Source organism: Lepidochelys kempii, chromosome 14 (assembly GCF_965140285.1).
Source record: "Lepidochelys kempii isolate rLepKem1 chromosome 14, rLepKem1.hap1, whole genome shotgun sequence".
Taxonomy (NCBI): domain Eukaryota; kingdom Metazoa; phylum Chordata; order Testudines; family Cheloniidae; genus Lepidochelys; species Lepidochelys kempii.
Genome location: NC_136393.1, coordinates 7,086,886 through 7,106,508, shown reverse-complemented (window position 1 = coordinate 7,106,508; position 19,623 = coordinate 7,086,886). Strand labels below are relative to the sequence as shown.

At 36.0% G+C, this 19,623-nt stretch overlaps 1 protein-coding gene across 9 annotated transcripts in view; it reads left to right on the top strand.

The window, feature by feature from the left end:
* Positions 1-19,623, top strand: part of CEP112 (centrosomal protein 112) — a 362,242-nt gene that overhangs the window by 239,704 nt on the left and 102,915 nt on the right. For all 9 annotated transcript variants that reach the window (XR_012154913.2, XM_073311622.2, XM_073311620.2 and 6 more), the window contains 2 exons: positions 9,783-9,845; positions 14,624-14,773. Coding sequence is in view for 8 of the 9 variants with exons in the window: in XM_073311622.2 (XP_073167723.1) it covers positions 9,783-9,845; positions 14,624-14,773 (213 nt within the window). In the remaining variant the exon portion in view is untranslated. The remainder of the gene's footprint in view (positions 1-9,782; positions 9,846-14,623; positions 14,774-19,623) is intronic.

The window sequence follows — 19,623 nt, the reverse complement described above, 5'->3', positions numbered from 1 at the left end:
ACGTGGAATTACAGTAGAATATTAATAGGATTTGTGGGTATGACAGATTGGGATTTCTATCATTCACTTTCAGAGCTCTTGAGGTCATTTGGTACTTGACTAATTACTCTGTTAACATCGTTTTGGATATTGAACAATTTTAATGGTCTTTTTGGTAGCTCAAATTACATATTTGAACTGGGTCTGCTATCTTCACTTTTACACAGATGTTCAGTTTTCCATATCATATGTTATCTGATTGGTGGAAAGAGGAGTAAAAAGGAAACGCAAATTAGTGTAGAAAATAATCTACTATAACAACTAAAACACTTGAGAGAATATATTTTCCAATGTTTGAAACTGAAGTAAAGTTTTACATACAAGTGAGATGAATTTGAGAGCTGATCTGCTAATCTCTAAAAGTTAAACAGATCATGTACAAAGTGTTTTAATATACTTAATAGCAACCAAAATTGCTTGAGTTGACCAATCATAGGGTCATTTTCCCTCAACGTCTGTCAAATTATGCAATATAGAATTCTGGTATAAAGCATAGAGCTGTCAGACTCATAGAAATATTCCAGAAGGTGGAGGGGTTTTTTTAAGTAAATGGGCCCCATTTACATTAGTTCTTTGATGTTAAATTCTTTGCTGCACATCAGAGAACAGTTGCTTCTTCCCTGAAGCAAGTTTTCATTTTCTCTCTCCCCTTCCTCCCTTCCCCCACTTCTTTTTTCTTGTTTTAAGTTTGCTTACACTTCTGTCAAGCTAATTAGTGAGCATCAACTTGTATGTGACCATTATTTGACTAGTTTTTGAAAAGTGATTAGTTCTAAGCTAGTTTATTAAACCTGTTTCTCTGTCAGTGCACTGGGATATATATACATAAAACACCCTCTAGAGTTCAGGGGAGCTGTCCTTTTAAATCATCTGTTTCAGAGTAACAGCCGTGTTAGTCTGTATTTGCAAAAAGAAAAGGAGGACTTGTGGCACCTTAGAGACTAACCAATTTATTAGAGCATAAGCTTTCGTGAGCTACAGCTCACTTCCTCAGATGCATATCGTGGAAACTGCAGCAGGCTTTATATATACACAGAGAATATGAAACAATACCTATTCCCACCCCACTGTCCTGCTGGTAATAGCTTATCTAAAGTGATTTCCAGCACAAATCCAGGTTTTCTCACCCTCCACCCCCCCACACAAGGTGCCACAAGTCCTCCTTTTCTTTTTAAATCATCTGTATTTTAAAGAGAGACTAAGGATGAAATCTTTGCCCAGATTAATGGCAAAACTCCCATGTATTTCAAGAGGGGCAGGATTTCACCCTAAATCTTTAAATATCATAACCTCTTAGCCATCGTATTTATTTTTACTGCAGCAACTAATTTGTTTTCCATTAAATTTACTTACAGTAATTAAAACTTCAGTTATATACCACTATTTTTTTATCTGGAAGTCACTATTTGAAGGCTGAAAGATTTGCATTGATATTGTTTACGCCTATCTGACCTCTTTTTTATTAATTCAAAAAAATCATTGCTCTAACATACATTGATTCTGCAATGTGTTCCATCAAGTCCTGTAGGTGCTATGTGCTCTCAGCTCATATAGTCTTCAGTGGAAGTTGAAGGTGCTCAGCCCCTACAGAATTCACTGAGTTCCTTGAGCCCATAACCACTGGGAAGTTGTGGTTTATCATACTCTTCATAAAAGTAAATAGGAAATACTAGCATAAAGCAAATTATTATTTTAGCAGCAGTTCATTATTTGTTCTTAATTGTAGGTGTTGCCGAAATTGCTTGTACGGTTGAATGCGATATCCTTATACCTTGGAAAAGGCCAATTTCTGACAGATTCTGTACTCTGATTGTCTACAGTGCATTCATTAATGACAGACCACTCTGCAGAATGCTAGAAAATCAAATCCCAGGAAACTGGCACCTCTTGGTATGGATGTCCACAAGAAAACTTATGGAGTGGGAAGAATTAAAGAAAATGGGCTGTTCTTATGTCTGACTTGGTGTAATAGTGACTTGTAATAATTTGATGGTATGTCAGCCAATCAATTAATTGACATCTATTTCTCTTCATAGAAAGATACCAGTTGCTCTGCTGGCAGTGACTAAAAAAGTAAAAGTTAGGCAATGAAAATTATTAAATGAAATATGCTTCATAAAAGCAATAACATATGGATTTTGAGTCATTAATAGTTAAATGAAAACCAACAGGTGACTTAACTGATAGTCATTTGCATAGCCCTTTTTTTTACTTCACTTTTATCTAGCTATAATTTGTTTTGTAAAGAGATATTGTAAAATAGATGCTGGAAGCATAGTCTAGGAGTGGAAGCCAGGAGCTATTGAGATCTAGGGGCAGATTTATAAAGGTATTGAAGCACCTAAAGATGCTTTCGGACGTTGATTCACTCCATGGCCTTGGGGCACTTACCTTCTTGTCCAGTTTCCAGGTTTATAAATTGGGGAAAGCATGTGGGTTTGGATCAGTTAGTTAGTATTCAGAAAGCTCTGTGAAGATGCCAAGTGCCATGTATTTACTAAATACAGTTTTGAGGTCAGATTGTCTCACGTGAGATTCATGTCTGTGTAACTCTCTTGACATCGGTGATGTTACTCTTACTTTACACTCAAGTAAGAGAAGGAGTGGGCCAATTATTTCAGATTTTCTTTGTGTAGAGACCATTTCAAATAATACTTTTGTCTTCATGTACAAATTAGACTATATTTACAAGTGACCAGATTTACAAGCTACAAAGAACAGCAAATGAATGGCAGATTTCTGTCATGTCATTCCAGTAAACAGTATTTGGCAGACTGAAGCAGTTAGTAGGTGACCATGATGATAGGTGAAAATTAATAGGATGAAAGTCTATTTGGTTATATTCATACTACTTACATTTCGAATACTATAAAGCTACAGGCAACTTTACAAAGGAATTTTACTTTAGTCCTACTGTTAAGGCGATAATATTTAAGGCTGTAGTCCCTGTTATCTGAAGTAATGACTCCCTTTCCCTTAGGATAGTCCACATTGTAACTTCCTCAAGACCATCTAAACCAAGGGGTGTTTCAAGAATTTTTTTGGAGCCCTTAGAGTGTGGCCACCAATTCTTGCTGATGGCCGCTCTGACAATTTTTCCTAAAATACTTCATTAACTTTAGGAAAAACAAAAAACATGCAATATACATGTCCAAATCATTGTAATTTTCTTATGTAAGTTTTTATTGCAGACTCAATAATAAAAATAACGTACAGTTGTCTTTGTTCTTTGCTGGACCTAAACAGAATATAAACAAATAATGTGCTTTGCATGTTCTTGTCTTCTTTGTTGTTGTTTCTTGTGCTTTTGGGTGGCTTTTTTTTTTTTTTAAAGACTTGCTAGGTAGTAAGTCTGTTTCTGTGAAAAGTGATATTTTTATGTTTGTTAACACTGCTTCCTCGCCGCCCCCATCACTGCCCAGGAGGCTGTGGCCACACGAAAAGCCCCTTGTGGCCACATATGAGAAACACTGCTCTAAACAGATGACAACGCATTAATGTTTGGATAGGATTTTTTGCACAATTAGAAAAATGTGTATTTCAAATATAAATACTAAGCTCTCACCAAATAGCCTTTTGCTGTCTCTGCCCCATCCGCCCCAATTATTTGTTATCTAATCGAATGTCATAGTGCTACATTGGGGCTGCTTTGCACAGTTGTACTGGTGCAAAGCAGCCCTAGCGAAGGTTTCTTACTGGATATGGGAATTCTGTGGCTGCTAGAGTGGCTTCTTCTTCACCCTCCCAGCTGCTGACTTGGGGAATCTAGTTGGGTTCCCTTATTCTCAGCAGGTCCACAGGTTCTGAAATGATCCCTGGGGTTCATTGGCAGTCCACATAAATTTGAGTAATCTTCAGCCGTAGGATTGGGGATGAGGGGAAAGAAAGAATGAGGGAGTGCAAAGGTGACAGGGTGGTCTTTGCATCCCCAGTGCCTTCTCCTTTGCCCCCACCAATCTTGCATCAAGAGCTCCTTAGCTACAATGGAAAATTAGGGCCCATAAATGTACTTCATAGTGGAGTTTGTAACAGAGGAATAGGATCGCTCAATATAGTAATAAATCCCTGTAATGTTCGATGTAATAAGTGATTGATTTAATAGTTTAATGCAAGAGAATTGCCTCAATGCAGTTTGCTTTTGCTAATGCTTATGTTGCCTCTTCTGATTGCTCTAAAAGCTGCTGCTTGTCTTCTGCTGGTGACAATCTGAACATTCTGGCGGCAGGGCTGGGTGCTTACAGCCAGTCTTCACATGCCATCATGGGGAAGATCAATTTCAGAGCTAAAAAGCTAGAGTTGCTAGTGTAGATGATCCCAGACACTATCACCTGCTGCATGGCACAGGAATCTTAAAGGAGGATGAAAATAGATTTTAAAAAGCAGACATAGATATGCAGTGAGGTCCTGCACTTTATTCCACCATTGAAATATTATCTGAGTGATGATTGAATAACTTAGCCATGTTAGCAGTAAACAAACCAGTGTTTATCCACCTCATTTTCTTTGCCTAGAAGTAGAATCTTTGGATCTGTGAGGATGAAGGAAAAAACTGTAGGCAATATGAAAAGGAGTACTTGTGGCACTTTAGAGACTAACAAATTTATTTGAGCATAAGCTTTCGTGAGCTACAGCTAACTTCATCAGATGCATTCTCACGAAAGCTTATGCTCAAATAAATGTGTTCGTCTCTAAGGTGCCACAAGTACTCCTTTTCTTTTTGCGAATACAGACTAACATGGCTGCTACTCTGAAACCTGTAGGCAATATATATCCCTTAATCTGTTTGTGCCACTCTCACTGGCATCAGTATGACTTCCATGGATTGAAGGCAGTATATGACCCTAAGTATGCACGCTACACCTGTATACCTTATCTTTTGATCGTTAACCGACCTTGTTTTGCATATGGTTTGTTGATGTCTCCAAAGAGTGGGAGATTTTGAATGCCATATGTTCTGCAGTAACCAGGCAAAACAGGGTGAGTTAAGGACAAAATCATAAACTTGGAATTTCTTGCTGTTATAGGCAGAGGTAGGAGCCTTAACATTTCATAGAAACCCTGCCACATTTGAAAACTAAAAGATATATTTTACCAGAACCAATTCTACTTGTTATTATCTTTCTTCTCCGCTTTTGCTCATTAACGTATTTGTTTATAAATAGAAACTTTGACATACATATGTAACTTTCTGTTGCTGACTCATTCAGGAGAGTTATAATCTAGTGTTTATGATGTCAGAACTAGAGCTGGCAAATAATGGATTTTTTGGTTTGCTGCTAATGCCAAAATATAGGCAAAAAGCTTCATTTTGGATCAAATGACAAACATTTTTTTCTAACTGTTTTGGTGAATTAAAAAACAATATCAAGTTAGGTCAAAACGTTTCTTTTTGAACTGACATTCTTACGAAAGCAAAGGAATAATTCATAAAATTCTGGGACGGGGACCTCCTTTATAACCTTTTGCCCAATGGTTAGGGTTCTATCCTGGAATGTGGTAGACACAGATTCAGTCCCCCCCTTTTGCCTAATATGGAGAAGAGATTTGAACTTGGATTTACTATATTGCATAAGAGTGTCCAAGCCACACAATCTATAGGATATTTTGGTGTGAGTCTTTGTCAATCTCTCCTGTTGAAGCTGTACCACATTTTATAAATAATTAAATTGTTATTGGAGCAGGGACTTGGGTCTCCTACATCTTAGGTGAGTGCCATAACTGTCAGGCTGTAGTGTCTCACTCTTTTTATTTTCTCATTCTCATTCTCTCATTTATTTGCGAAAAAAATAAAAAGTCCACCTAGGTCTAATCAGAATGGACCACAAGGTAAGTGGTTATAATGCCACTAAAACAGGACCATAGTTCTATTGAGTGAGTTATGCAGGAAGAATGGAATGATTAAAAGTTGTTTTCTCTTTACACACAAATATCTTGTTTATCAGCAATGATATTACTGAAAAGTAGATGAAAGATTTTGGTAACGCACAGTGTTTTTTGGACTTTTCTGGAGTATGTTCCCATAATTGGTTGCTACGTTTTAAGTTCCTTTATTTTTAATAGTACTATTGTATTTCATGAAAATAAAATAAAATTCAGTTTTCATTCACATAGTATCCAATATTTTAAACATCGTATAATGGAGGCTGTGGTTCTAATACTATTAAATTGTTTGTATTCGATGTTCCATTGAAGTCAGTACAGGTTTACGTAGCATCTATAGTTTGGATATAAACAGTATGGATTATAGATGTATGAAAACTTGTTACAAACCTACAGTTGCTTTTTAAAGCTGAAAAACTATAACAAGGCCATAAAATATTTTGTTTTACTGCAAGACTCTACACTGGTAATATAAACTAAGTGCATATAACATTTTCATAATAAAGTCATTTTTAACTAAAGTTTGTCTTAAAACATGTGAAACTAAACAAAAACTACCATGGCTTATTGAATTTAAGCCCTTTTACTATGAAAATGCACATAATAGCTGATGTTTCAGCCAGATGTGAATTACAGAAGTTACATAAAGCACATAAAAACTTAGGTTTTAGGGCCATTAACTGCATTGACCCTGTTGTCCATTGCTGTGAAGTTAGACCTTAATGAATACAGTCTGACCGTCCAAAGGGTTGTTACCCAGTTTGATTCCTCTTCATCATTGTTTCTGAAATATATATCACCTGAAAGTGAGAAAATATGCTAAATACAGAAGCAGCTTATGTTTCACATAGTACACGATAGAACTGGGCTATTATGGCAATTGGACCCAGTTTTGAAACAATCCGTGAAAACTGATGCTTGTTTTCACCATTCCATTTTTAGTGTCCTCATTTGTCACAATACATTTAATTTAAATCCTAAACTATATTCTCTACATATAGTTATATGTAAGCACTTCATAGTAAAATTACCCTGCACAAAGCCTAAGTAAAAGCGCTTTTGCACAGCCATGTTCCATGTGTTGGCAAGGGATAGATTTGCGTTCCCAGGCTACAAAGCAACATCCCATAGTCAAAGATCTCAAATGAGTATGGGTGCAGGTTCTGTGCAACATGGGGTTGTGTCATATATTCTGGACTAACATAAGATAATTGAAGTGGATCCCCAGTGTGTCACCATAAGTTTTTTTTAAAAAATCAGTTTGATTGACCAGTGTGATATAACGTTTAGGCTTCAACATGGAAAACTCAGAGAAAGTTTAGGCTTGAACATGGATATAAAAATGTGGGGTAAATTGATGAATTTAAAGAAAAGCAGTAAATGAGCTACTAAGGGTTGGTTTTCACTTCTGATTCCATCTTATTAAAGCTGTTAGGATGTCTTTAGTTTTAAAAAATTAAATACAAGAGTTAATTTTAAATCAGGTTACTATGAACAGTATTATAGAGGTTTACTCTGCTAGGAGTAAAGCCTTGACATTTAGCAAGTTTCTTTTTCAGATCTTTTTGGTCATTGTTTGTCAAACTGGCTGCCCCAGCTCGGTTCAGTGTGGACTAACAAGTTCTAATATGTTTGTGAAGGTTATGGGTATGTGTGGCTGTGTGTGTTATTTATTAAGATTTCTTCTTTGGGTTCAAGAGGTTATAAAGTTGACTGTATGAGAGATGAAGTCCTCCAGTCTCAGGCTGATTAAGAGTGAACACAAGACTAATGTGACACTCTTTGCACTGTCTTGCTAACACCTCTCTCTCTCTACGCGCACACACACACACTATCTATCTATATGTATGTATGAAAAATCTTTGAGAGTAAAAAGTAACTTAATCTTTCTGCTACTGTAAGTATTTTTTTTAATTTGCCCTAAAGATAAACAGCCAGTTACAATAATTTTATGATGCACAGTGGTGGCAATAAGTGATCTGAAACCAGAAGACTATTAAGGAAAAAAGTGTTAAATACAGAAAAAAGTGTAGATTGGAACAAACTGTATGATGTAGATGCTTCCACACAACAAATTCTTCTACAATTAACCTATGACTATGTCATATATTGACTAGGACTGAGTGGACCCCATATTCAGTAGATGACCTAAATTAGATAAACAGATTACTTTTAAATGTAATTCACCTGTTATTTCAGAATCTTAGTTTACTTCACTTCAGGAACACAGTACAGTATTTAGAGAAATTAATAGGATCTTAGGCACAGATGTAGAGGTAGCGTATCCAATCATGATATAGAATACTTGATTAGTCCTTCAATTAAATGGTAACATTCTCATCTCCCTTGGACTTAAAAATTATACTCATTCACTAGAAAAGTGTTTCTGATGGTCCTTTAGAGCAGTGATATTTCATACCATGCAATAGTTAAATATGGAAACATCTATGCATCTTAGAACTTTGAACTAGTTAAATCTGAAGAAATTTGGGATTTAAAAATGAAATATTTTGGTGAAATATAAATTTTCTTAACTGACTAATATATTTTACATTAAAAATAGCATTTAGAAGGGCATTGATTTTAAAGGTTTCATATTCTACTAGAATAACTGTTTCACATTTTCTGTACTATTTTAATGTATATTCATTAAGACTCTGATCTTGCAGACTTACGCATGTCTGCAACTTTAAGCATGTGTAGTCACATTGAAGTAAATCAGACAATTCACTTGAGTAAAGATACATGCATATGCATTCACAGGATTTGGAGCCTTAAATCCCAGTCTTGCAACTGGCTCCACACAGGGCCCCTACGCCCATACAGAGCCCTATTGGCTTCAGCAGTGCTCCACATTGACACTGGGGTCTGCCTGCACAGAGCCAGCTGCTGCATTAAGGCTTTGTGATGGATTCTGTCCTCTGTCGTGTTGTGAACAGAGCTTTTTGCATAAGATCACTTTGAAAGGCTGCTCACTGTAGTCTTGCTTCAAAACTCAGCTTTCAGAGTACTCTTTTACTGAAAGATACATTTTTCTCAGATGTTTAGCCTCAGATTTTAGAACCCAGAATACTAGAACCATTAACAGAACATTTATGAGGAAACATTTTGAGACAGGTCTATTGGATATAGTACAGCAATGGCTTTTAAAACTCCAACCCATTTCAGAATTGTGTCCTTAGTGAATTTAAAAGCTGTGTTTTTTTTTCATTAGATTACAGTTACACCTGCTTCTCAATTACCTGTGATAAAAGAGTGGCCTTGTTTCCAATTTTGTTTTATTCCTTATCTTTGAGATATGAAAGATATGCCAGAAGGTGGAAAGAGCTGTGTGTCAGAGGGCCCAAATGGTTCTGATGCATCTTGGGTTTGATTTTCAGTTTAATAGCAGCAGTCTTAAAAAAGAATGTAAGATTTGACAAAAGGAGCTTGCAGACATCAGCTGGCACATGAAATCATATAATACATGTCACACTGAACCCTCACAGCTTCCACTGGAACTTGTGGCTTTTTTCTTCCCTTTTTTCCTCAAACAGAGATGAAGTCATCCTGATAAACTTCTCTCTCTTTCTCCCCCTCCTTTTTTTTTTATCCGTAGAAGCCTTTATGTTTTTCTAATAATTGGCAGCAGAGGTACAATTTTTCCTCTCTTTTAAGTGATGAATAGTTGGCCCTAGATCAAAGACAAGCCCTTGTGGTTTTCTGGCTGCCACAAAAGGGCGTTGGAATTGGCACAGATCCCAGCTGCTTAGTGATAGGCATGTAGATGAGGTGCCAAGCGTAGGGGTCAGTGGCAAAGTGTCTGTACACATTCTTCATCTGAGCTAATCTGGTTTCCTTTTGTGTGTGTGTGTCTATTTCAGGCCAACAGCAGGTTGAAGCAGATTGAAAAGGAATACAGTCAGAAGTTGGCCAAATCTTCACAGGTAGGCAACATGAAAACAAAAACCTCAAATTAGTAAGCTTGGTTTGGAAACTTAAAATGAAAAATGTATTTACTTCTATTCTGGAACTTCATTTTTCTTATGTCCAAAACTCCCTGCTACTCCCCCAAAATCAAATATCAATTGCCTTTCCCAAATTTTATTACTTAAAAAAAAAAACAGAAAATTAAATGGATCAGTTTAAGCCTTTTTTTTAAGCTTGCTGTTTCTTAGCTATTGGGAGTCAGATCCTGCCGGGAGCATGAGCACCATTGACTCCCACTGCCAGTTAATGAGAACTCAGGCAAAATTGGCCCTGTATGCAGGCCTGCATAACATGCATCTTGTAAAAACAGCAAAGGTTGCTTGCATAATCATAAAGTGTATAGGCTATTACAAGGTGGTTCTTGGCCACATATCTGATGACAGGATTTGAGCCCAACTATGCAGTTTTGATGTTCACCGTTTGTAGGGCTTTAACCAATCCAATCATTTTGCTGAATGCTGACACAGCTTTTTAACATCCAAAACATTTTAAAAGAATTCTAGATTACATCATGACATAAAAGCTAACTGCTTTTTCTTAATGGAGGGAGTTTTTGTTCATTAATGTAAAATGGTTTTTTGATGACCCTTGACGTGGGAACTGAAAATGTATATTCAATTTACCCTTACAGTTAAAGTCAATCAAAAAAATGGCGGTCGTAAGCAATTCTTCACAATTGCTTTTGAGTACTTTAAACCTTCATTTTAACTTGTGCATGGAATTGAAACCTAGGCTACATCTACATTGCAGACTTCTGCTGGACCAGCTAGGTTGATCGGGGGAGTGAAGAGGTGTGACCCATGACTGAGATAGCTAGTCCAGCAAAACCCTCTAGTGTAGATGCAGTTACAGAGTCAAAACTGCGCTTTTACTGGTATAGCTTCCTTTGCTTGGTGCAGGAGGAGGTAGTGGTAGAATAAACTATACCAGGAAAAGCACAGCTTTGTCCGTATAAGCTGCGCCAACAGTAGGAGCACTTAGCCAGTGTAGTATATTGGTACAGCATACCAGTAAAATGCTCCTAGTGCATGGTTTTAGACAATGATAGAATATGTAGATGCAATTGAAGGTTAAAATTTTAATAGTGTAAAAACTGTCATGAGGATTTGCATGTAGCCATCGTTCTTCTCTGAGAAGCAAGAGTCTCACAACCACAAATGAAGACTTGTTTCGTTATAAAGGTTTATTCTCAGCAAAAGTAATATTGGTCAAATATTCCCTTAATGCCAACAAATATAAAGAATGTTTCAAGGTTCCACATACTAGGCAGTAACATGGAAGTTTCAAATAATCTCTTTTACTGTTAAGCCAGAAACATGTTGCAGTTTATTAATAATAATGAGTCTGAATTTTTACCTTCAAAAGTCTTTCTTTTCAAAGTAACATCACCAAAACTGTGGACATAAATACCGTGGTGGGATATGATAGGACTCTCACGTCTGCTGCACTAAAAACTTAGGGCACTATACATTTATCAAAAAACTTTGTAAATATGTTTTATATAGTTATGTCTAGATAAATAATATGCATTTCTAAAATAATCTAAATGCATATTTCCTGTGCATGCATTTACATGAAAGTGGGATGAATGACTAGAATGCCAACTTTAAAAACTTCCTTAAGAGTCTTTTTATAAAATCCTCTTGCATTTGTTATGTCACCACGAAGAGAAATAAAAAGAAAACCTCAAAAATAGATAGATATAATCCAGAAAGTTTGACATCAGTGTAAAGAAATTCAGGCCTGAGTTTAAAGTTCCATTAGCTACTAACTCTGTAATACGTTGCTATGTCTATGGCAGGTGGGGGATATCTAAACAGCTCTGAATATGTAAAGGTATAAACATCAAGGAGGGAGAGAAATAGCTTAGGATGTTACAAAGAGAGTATATGAGTAATAAGGAATAAAACTGTGAAACTAAGATAATGAAAATTTAAACTGAAGATCAGGACAAACTTCATAGTAATGAAATTTATTAGGCTATGGAATAGTCTCCCAAGAGATGTGGTTTGAGACCCATTTAATGAGACTGGACATTGCATTAACAAATATACTATAAGGAATGTCCTTTATTACAGGGAGTTGGACTAGATGACCTAATCAATCTTTTACATTTCTACTTTTGGTGATTCTGTGACAACCATTGTAAGGGGTTTCTAAACAGTGTCTGATTTTACAGACCATACATTGTATGCTACAGTTATTTGACACAATGGTAGAATTAAAGATGGGATTTCATTCTGAATTCCTTTACTTTTGTGGGTTTGAATCAGACCCTTAGTGTTGTTTGAATATATTTTTTGTAGCTTAACGTTAATAATAGGTCATTTGTAACTTTCATTTGGTTATGTTGCTGACATCAGCCTAATTTTACTCTCTGTGGCCTCTTGGAATATTCACTTTTAACACCCACACAAAGAGGATATTCCCGGAAATTCTCTCTGAAGTTTATACAGAATAAACAATTAGATTTTTTTCCCTGAGAATTACTGCCCAAAGCCATTCCTTGTCTGTCAACTTTTGTCAAGATTTTCTTAAAACATTTTTAAAATGTTTATGTATGTCCAGGTTCTTAATCCAGTAAACTTCTAGTAGAGGAAGTCTACCAGTATGTCAGTGCTTTCCTCTCCTACTGCTGCATTTTAACCAACTTATTATTTTTTGTTACCCAAAATAAAATGGACAAAATTCAGCAGATCCATAGTGATATAACTACCCATTGGTTGTAAATGGCAAAGTAATATAATTTATACTTATTTGGTATTTTCTGTCAAACGAGTGCAATTTACATTTGTTACCACCCTCTTCTTCTTCCATTTTAAATACCCCGTAAATGCCAGTTTGGTGCTAATTTTCTGACCCACTCTACCATTTATATTGCTGCTGAATTCAGACTGTAAACTTTTAGTGGAGTTGTATTTGCTCAAATTAGCTCTACATTTGTGCCCATTGGTTTTACTGGTAGAAAACGTTCTCTCAGTATTTAAATATAGAATTGAACATTTCTAAAGGACTGGATAGCAAGTTCTTATGTAGGTTCTTATATTGCTCCATATCATCTGGTCATTTATAATCTTTTTTTACCTTTTCAAAGATAATTTCCTTGTTACTGCAGGCACCTAATAATACCCAAATAATGTAAAACTTAATTTTCCACATAAAGGAGAACATTTTTGATCATTTATCATTCTTGATAGATATTGCCTTTCTCTTAATTTACATTTGTATTTTACAGAAGTTACTGATATTTATACCCCATAATGTTCCCTGCTCATGTAGATGCAGGAATTAGAGATTCCTCCAATATCTGTGCCCTTATGTTTTTCCGGACAAGTTAGTTTGCCCCTTAAAAATTATGAAAGCATTAAGTCTAATCAGTTGTCACTTAAATAAGGGTTCAAAGGGATACTGTCCATATGAAACTGGATACTGATAAAAGTTTAGATTATTAACAAGATAAGAAGTGTTAATTTTGCAGTTTGTCATTTGTATATTTTGGCATTTCTGTCCACTGTGACTGAAACGGGCAGGATCAGTTTCACTTTTTATTTATAGTCTATCTCACTTCCTGGTTTTCATCCATTAGCAAACTGTAGGGAAATGAATTCACAATACGTTCATTCAAAAAATTACTTCCCTTCGCCTCTCCCCAGGATTCCAATATTTTTATTTAAAAATATTTTATAACATTATTTATAATCCTATCAGATATACATCTGAAAGCTCCCGTTTTTCTCCTAAATAAATTAAATAGTGTGGCCTTAAAATAGTTGTGTCTCTTCACAGTCTAGGGGCCCAGTCCTGCAAACACTGAAGCATGTGTGAGTAGTACAGTACTACTGGACCATATTATCACTGGACTATTCATATGCTTAAGTGTTTTCAGGATTGGACTCTATGGCCCTAATAGAGCAGTTTATCTTTAATCACATCAGTAGTTGCATTGATGTCAATGGGACCGCTCTCATGCTTAAAGTTAAGCATGTGCTTAACTGCTTTGCTGGATCAGGCCACTTGTGTCTAAGCATAGCTTTCTATAATATATGCCCCCAAAGTGTGGCTTAATATGGCTTTCTACAGTGATAAAAAGGGTAAAACAACTAGATTTCAGATAGTCAACAAATCATGGGTGTTTCATGTAAAAAGTCCATGGGCATTGAACCAGACCTCAAATTTATTGTTAAATAAAATACATTACTCCCAACAACACAGGGATGCCCTGTCGAGTTTAACATTTCAGTGAAGTATGTAAAGTACAACTTTTTCTTATCTACAGTATCAACTATGATATACCTTTCAAACAGACAAAGAGCTATTAGCATGTTTATTTCAGTGTTCTTTGATTGTTATATTGTTATTTATATTGTTATTGTAGAAAGTTCTGAAGCCCTGCTAAAAATCCCAACAAGTCATTTCAATGAAGTGGAAAACTGGAAACATCTTATATGTTTGAGATCACAGATGTGCTTTGTTCTGATGAGTAAATATTATGGAATGTTATAGTGGAAAACTCTTCCAAATATTTTGTGTTCAGCAGTTTTATGCCATTCACAGTTTTATTATATTCCTTTCCTCTGTGTGGAATTTCATGCTTGCCAGTGTGTAATATGTTAATTTAAAATATTTAGTTTGCACAGTGGAGTTTGCCAACTCCATTCTTGTGTCAAGTATAAATACATGCAAAATACATACCTCTCACTGAACAAGGAGTTTTAGCATGCTGTTTTCTTTTTAGATTGTAGCTGAACTTAAGACAACCATTTCCTCTCTGACAGAGGAGAGCAGCCGGCAGCAGCTTGCTGCAGAAAGGCGGCTCCAGGATGTTGTACAAAAGTTTGAAGATGAGAAGCAGCAGATGATTAGAGATAATGACAGAGCAATCAAGGTAATCTGCGGAGTTCAGTCACTGATGCTAGTAGCTGTTTTTGTGTAATTAAAATTTGAAATCATGGCAGTAGGCAAATGAATGCAGGTATCATTCTTGTTCATACAGCATTCAGTAATTACATTCACTGGACTTTGACTTTGATGTATCCAGTGACTCAATCTAACTTTCCTCTAGCAGTTCATATGCCTGCATAAAAAGTCACTTTTTGGCAAGTCCAATCCATTTACATGAAGCAAATGTTTGAAACTACCCTGTTCTTTTTCTTGGAGACCTAGTTTAAGATATTCTCATATAAACTCATTCATATATTTAAGCATGTTTTCAGCATGATTCTGTATGCATTTATAAATGGTCCGGATCTACAGCTGCTGTAAATCAGCACTGCCCCAGTGACTTCAGAAGAGCTATACTAGTTTGCACTAGCTCAGAATCTGGCCCACTTGCTCAACTTCTGAATTAGTGCCTTGGTTCAGCAACATATCCATTGCCAAATTCAGCACATGCTTAAGGGGTTTGTTGAATAGGAATGGAATTAAGCACATCTTTAAATATATATTCTTTTGTACCAAACTCTTTCATTATATTTCTGCATAATATAAAAATAATAGTTAAATTCTCCAGTCTTTTATCTTTTCTTTTTTAAGCTTTGAAAATCTGATCTTGAGACATAGCCTTATTCCCAGTGACTTCAGAAATTATGTTTACATAAGCAGAAGTGCATTTTTCCTGGTTTTTGATGCTCAGATGGTAGGAAGTTTCTAGTTAAAGCATTTTCCTCCCCTTAGAACAGAGTACAGCAGATGAGTTTCTGAACCTAGCAACATTTAATCTGTGAGGGTCTGCACCTAAAATTCATAAATAAACATAGTTTAAAAGGAGAAACCTCTTCTTCCTATGTTTGTAAGAAAGGCTTTTGTTTGTATTAAACAAAAAAGCTGTTTTGCTAGGGGAAGGGGCTTGGGCTATATGAGAGAGCTCTACAGAAGTTTACTTTATCAGAACCAGGCTACAGCTGATCTTGTACTCCATATTTTAACAATTTGTGTAATGAAATTCTCATTGACATTGCTATCTTGTCTACACAATGTTCCCTTTCACTTTGTTTTCATAAATTGTTTCATGATATTTTTCCTGTATGTTTGTGTAAAGGGAGGAAAGTTTTCTTTGCTATCATTCTCTAGTCTCTTCTGTTAATGGTGTTAGTATATAGATGTTGATTGTAATCTCTTACGTAAATCTGATTATTACAAGTAGCTCTTATTAGCTCAGTGACCCCCAAACCAAATATAGTTAAGGCACATGTTACAATTTTTTGGAACATAATTTATTTTTAAATGAAGAAAACTATGTATTAGTAGTAGTCTAATCAAGAATCTCTCATCTTAAAAGTGACTTTTTGAATATACAAGAAACCTTGTGACTTCAAAGGGTGCTCTAAATCATCAGAAATATGCATATATTAAACAATTCTCATGTATTATGTGCCCTAGAATGGCATATGTTGAAAAAAAAAAAAAAAAAGTCTCCCAAAATGCTTATCTATTTTCTTCTGAGGATCTGTTACTTTTCAGCAAATTACACTGTTAAACTTATGGCAAGATCAAGTAATTTATTTTACCAATCTAGTAAAAATGGAAGGATGGGAAATAATTGAGTGGCTACTAAATATCAAACATTAATAATTGAATAATTGTATGACCTTCTTAATGTGAATCCTTTACTGTGTGTGCATTTATCATATATTTCATGTTTCATCCTCATGAGCAAAAAATATACAATGAGAAAAGTATGGATAATGTAACCAAAAGGGGCCAAAGGGGAGTTCTGCACTGTGCTGCAGCACTGGGTCCTCAGGAACTTTTTGGATCTCACACTGCGAGCATATTCCATGAGAGTCCTTTGGTTTGCGAGAAAAGTTTCCAGGTGTTACCAAGAGTTCTGTAGGTCTGTTTTAGCATTACTAATACTGCACTGGAAACAAGTCCTTCTTTTAAAGCCCTTGTACTGAAGGAGCCTTATCATGAGGGCAGATGTCCAAACAGAGACTTCTTATCAAGGAGACCTGCTTTTAAACATGCCTGGAGACATAGAAAAGAGGCTTTTAAAGCACTGATCACTTAAGCACATTTCAGAACTATTCATATGCTTAGGGTTAAGCATGTGCTCAAGTGTTCTGCTGGATAAAGGCCCTAGCCCCCAATTTGTGTTTAGAGCATAAAGTTGCTCATTTGCGAAAGTAGGTCTCTTAGAAATCTAGCCTTTGTCACTTCACCTGCATTATAATATATAGTGAGGTAGAAGAGCTTGAGAGATAAAGAAGCATTTTATAGATGATATGAAATAAATTTTTCAGAAGACTTGTCAGAAACAGGGGTATTTGCTACAAATAGCATTGTTGATTGAAACAAACATTGAGGAACAGACATATTGCAATCTCCTTTATCGGAATTAGGTGACATCTCATGAGACCTTTCAATTACTATTACCTTTTAAAGGAAAAACATTCTTGAAGAGAGTCTGAGTTGCTCTGAGATGTTTCTTGAGTGATCACTTGAGTGATTTCCAAATGGGGATGTCACAGTAGATGAATTTGCTTCCAGTGATGATGACAAAACCTTCGGTCAGACACACAAAATAAGAAATTTAGTGAAATTGACAGAGAAAGAGAAAACATTTCCCGTCATTAAAAGTAAAGTTTTATATGTACCTTCCCCACAGTCTAAAAAACAAAAGGTTTTTATGGAGTGATTCTGCATTTCTCCTTAAATTCTAGATTGTCTACTATCCTACCAAGTTTCTACCAAAATATCCTTATTTTATAAATATATCCATCTAATCAATCTTCTTTTCTTTATACCATCAACATAGTAGCGCAATTCACCTTTAGGTCTGTCACAGGGTGCCACTGGCCCTTTCAGAGGAAGCAGAACCTGTGCACCGTGTGCCTGGTCTGCTGATCCCAGTTAGGGTTAAAAGAGGGCACTTGGCCCTAGAGGGGAAGAAAGAGACTCCTCAGAGCCTGAGAGCTGCAAGAACCAGGAGCAGTGAGAAGAGGTAAAAAGGGGGAGGAAGACCCTGGGAGCTGTAAGCCAAAGTAGACCGAGGAACTGTTTGTTTGTTTGTTTTGCCTATACTGGGAAATCGACTGCCAGTAAAGAGATTCTGGGTGTCGCAGAGAGTCCTTTGGCCAGCTTGTTACAAGGTCATGTTCACATCCTATGATTTGTAGGGTAATCAAGTTCATTAAGCTAACATTTTCAGAATTCAGTGTCTAACATTAAGTACCTGAATGAAAGGGGCCTGATAAGATATTGAATATCTGAGAAATAGGGACTATATATTTAGGTGACTAATTATCGATGTATTGGCCTAATTTTGGCCTAAACTTTGACATAAATAGCTTCATCAAAGATCTGTTGATGCTTTATTGTGCAAAGAACTTAAATTCAGTCTGCACATAAAACATTTACTGTCTTTTGTGATTTGTGTTTTGTCGTGTTTTTATCTCCTCAATGATAACTTTGTGTATGTATCTTTACATGTATAAGGGATTGTATGCATTTTATATAGGTGTATGCGCTTGTATTTTTCCCCCTATGCCCTTTTGAAGATCCCAGCCTGTGTGGATGTGTGTTGTGTATATCACATGAGGTATAAAAGCCTTCCATCCTAATAATTCTAGGTACTATATAAAAATATACAAACTGGGAAAATCACCAGTTGCTTGAATCATATGTTAATACCAATCCAAAAAATGGATTGCCATTAATAAAACACAGGTTTCAGAGTAACAGCCGTGTTAGTCTGTATTTGCAAAAAGAAAAGGAGTACTTGTGGCACCTTAGAGACTAACCAATTTATTTGAGCATGAGCTTTCGTGAGCTACAGCTCACTTCATCGGATGTAGCTCACGAAAGCTCATGCTCAAATAAATTTATTAGTCTCTAAGGTGCCACAAGTACTCCTTTTCTTTTTAATAAAACACAGATACTCCCCTAGGACCACTCTTATTCCTAACCCACCCCTTGCTAAAACTAAAAAAAAAAAAATCCAACCCAAAAAACCTAAGCACTGTGCCCTTAAAGTCAGTTAGTTTGGGCTCTGGCAGATTAACGAAGAAATTGAATTCTAGAGTTACAAACACCACGAAAGCTTATGCTCAGATATATATTGGGATAATGCCGACCTTGCAAAGGTTTTTGTGAGGCTTTAAGCTGGGATTTCAGAATGTGCCTAAGGGAGTTAAGCACCTAACTCCTACTGAATTTCAGTGGGATTTGGGCACCTTATTTTCTTAGGCTACTTCTGAAATTTGAGCCTTAATTCCTTATGTTTTGTGAAATGCTCTGGGAACCTTTTAAGGAAAGTGCTTTAGAGCTGCAAAATTGTTTTTCAAGGATTTTAGGGGGGGCAATTAATGATTAGGTGGAGTCTCCACATCACAAAATTGGCTCTAAACATACATTAAGACTGGAAAGCACAAAGTGGGAAAGGTAGAATTGAATAAAAAATATATTCTGTTTTCCTTATAAGGAGGAACGTTTATTTTATGTAGATTTTTGTCACTGACTCAGGGTTTCTGTTGAGAACTCTATCCACCTGAATTAATATTCATAAGGTTGGGCAAAATCTCATTAGCATGTTGTGATCTGTTGGCAAAATATTTCAGGGCAACACTCAGTTTGTATTTTACCCCATTTAGCACCAAATTGCTGTCTGTTAATAAATGGGACTCCAGGGTTTTCTAAGAAATAATGTCTTATGGCGTTATCTTTTCGTTTCAATAATTGTAAAAGACCATTTTCCTTCAGTGTCTCTTAACTACTTTAAGGAAAAAAAAATGCAGA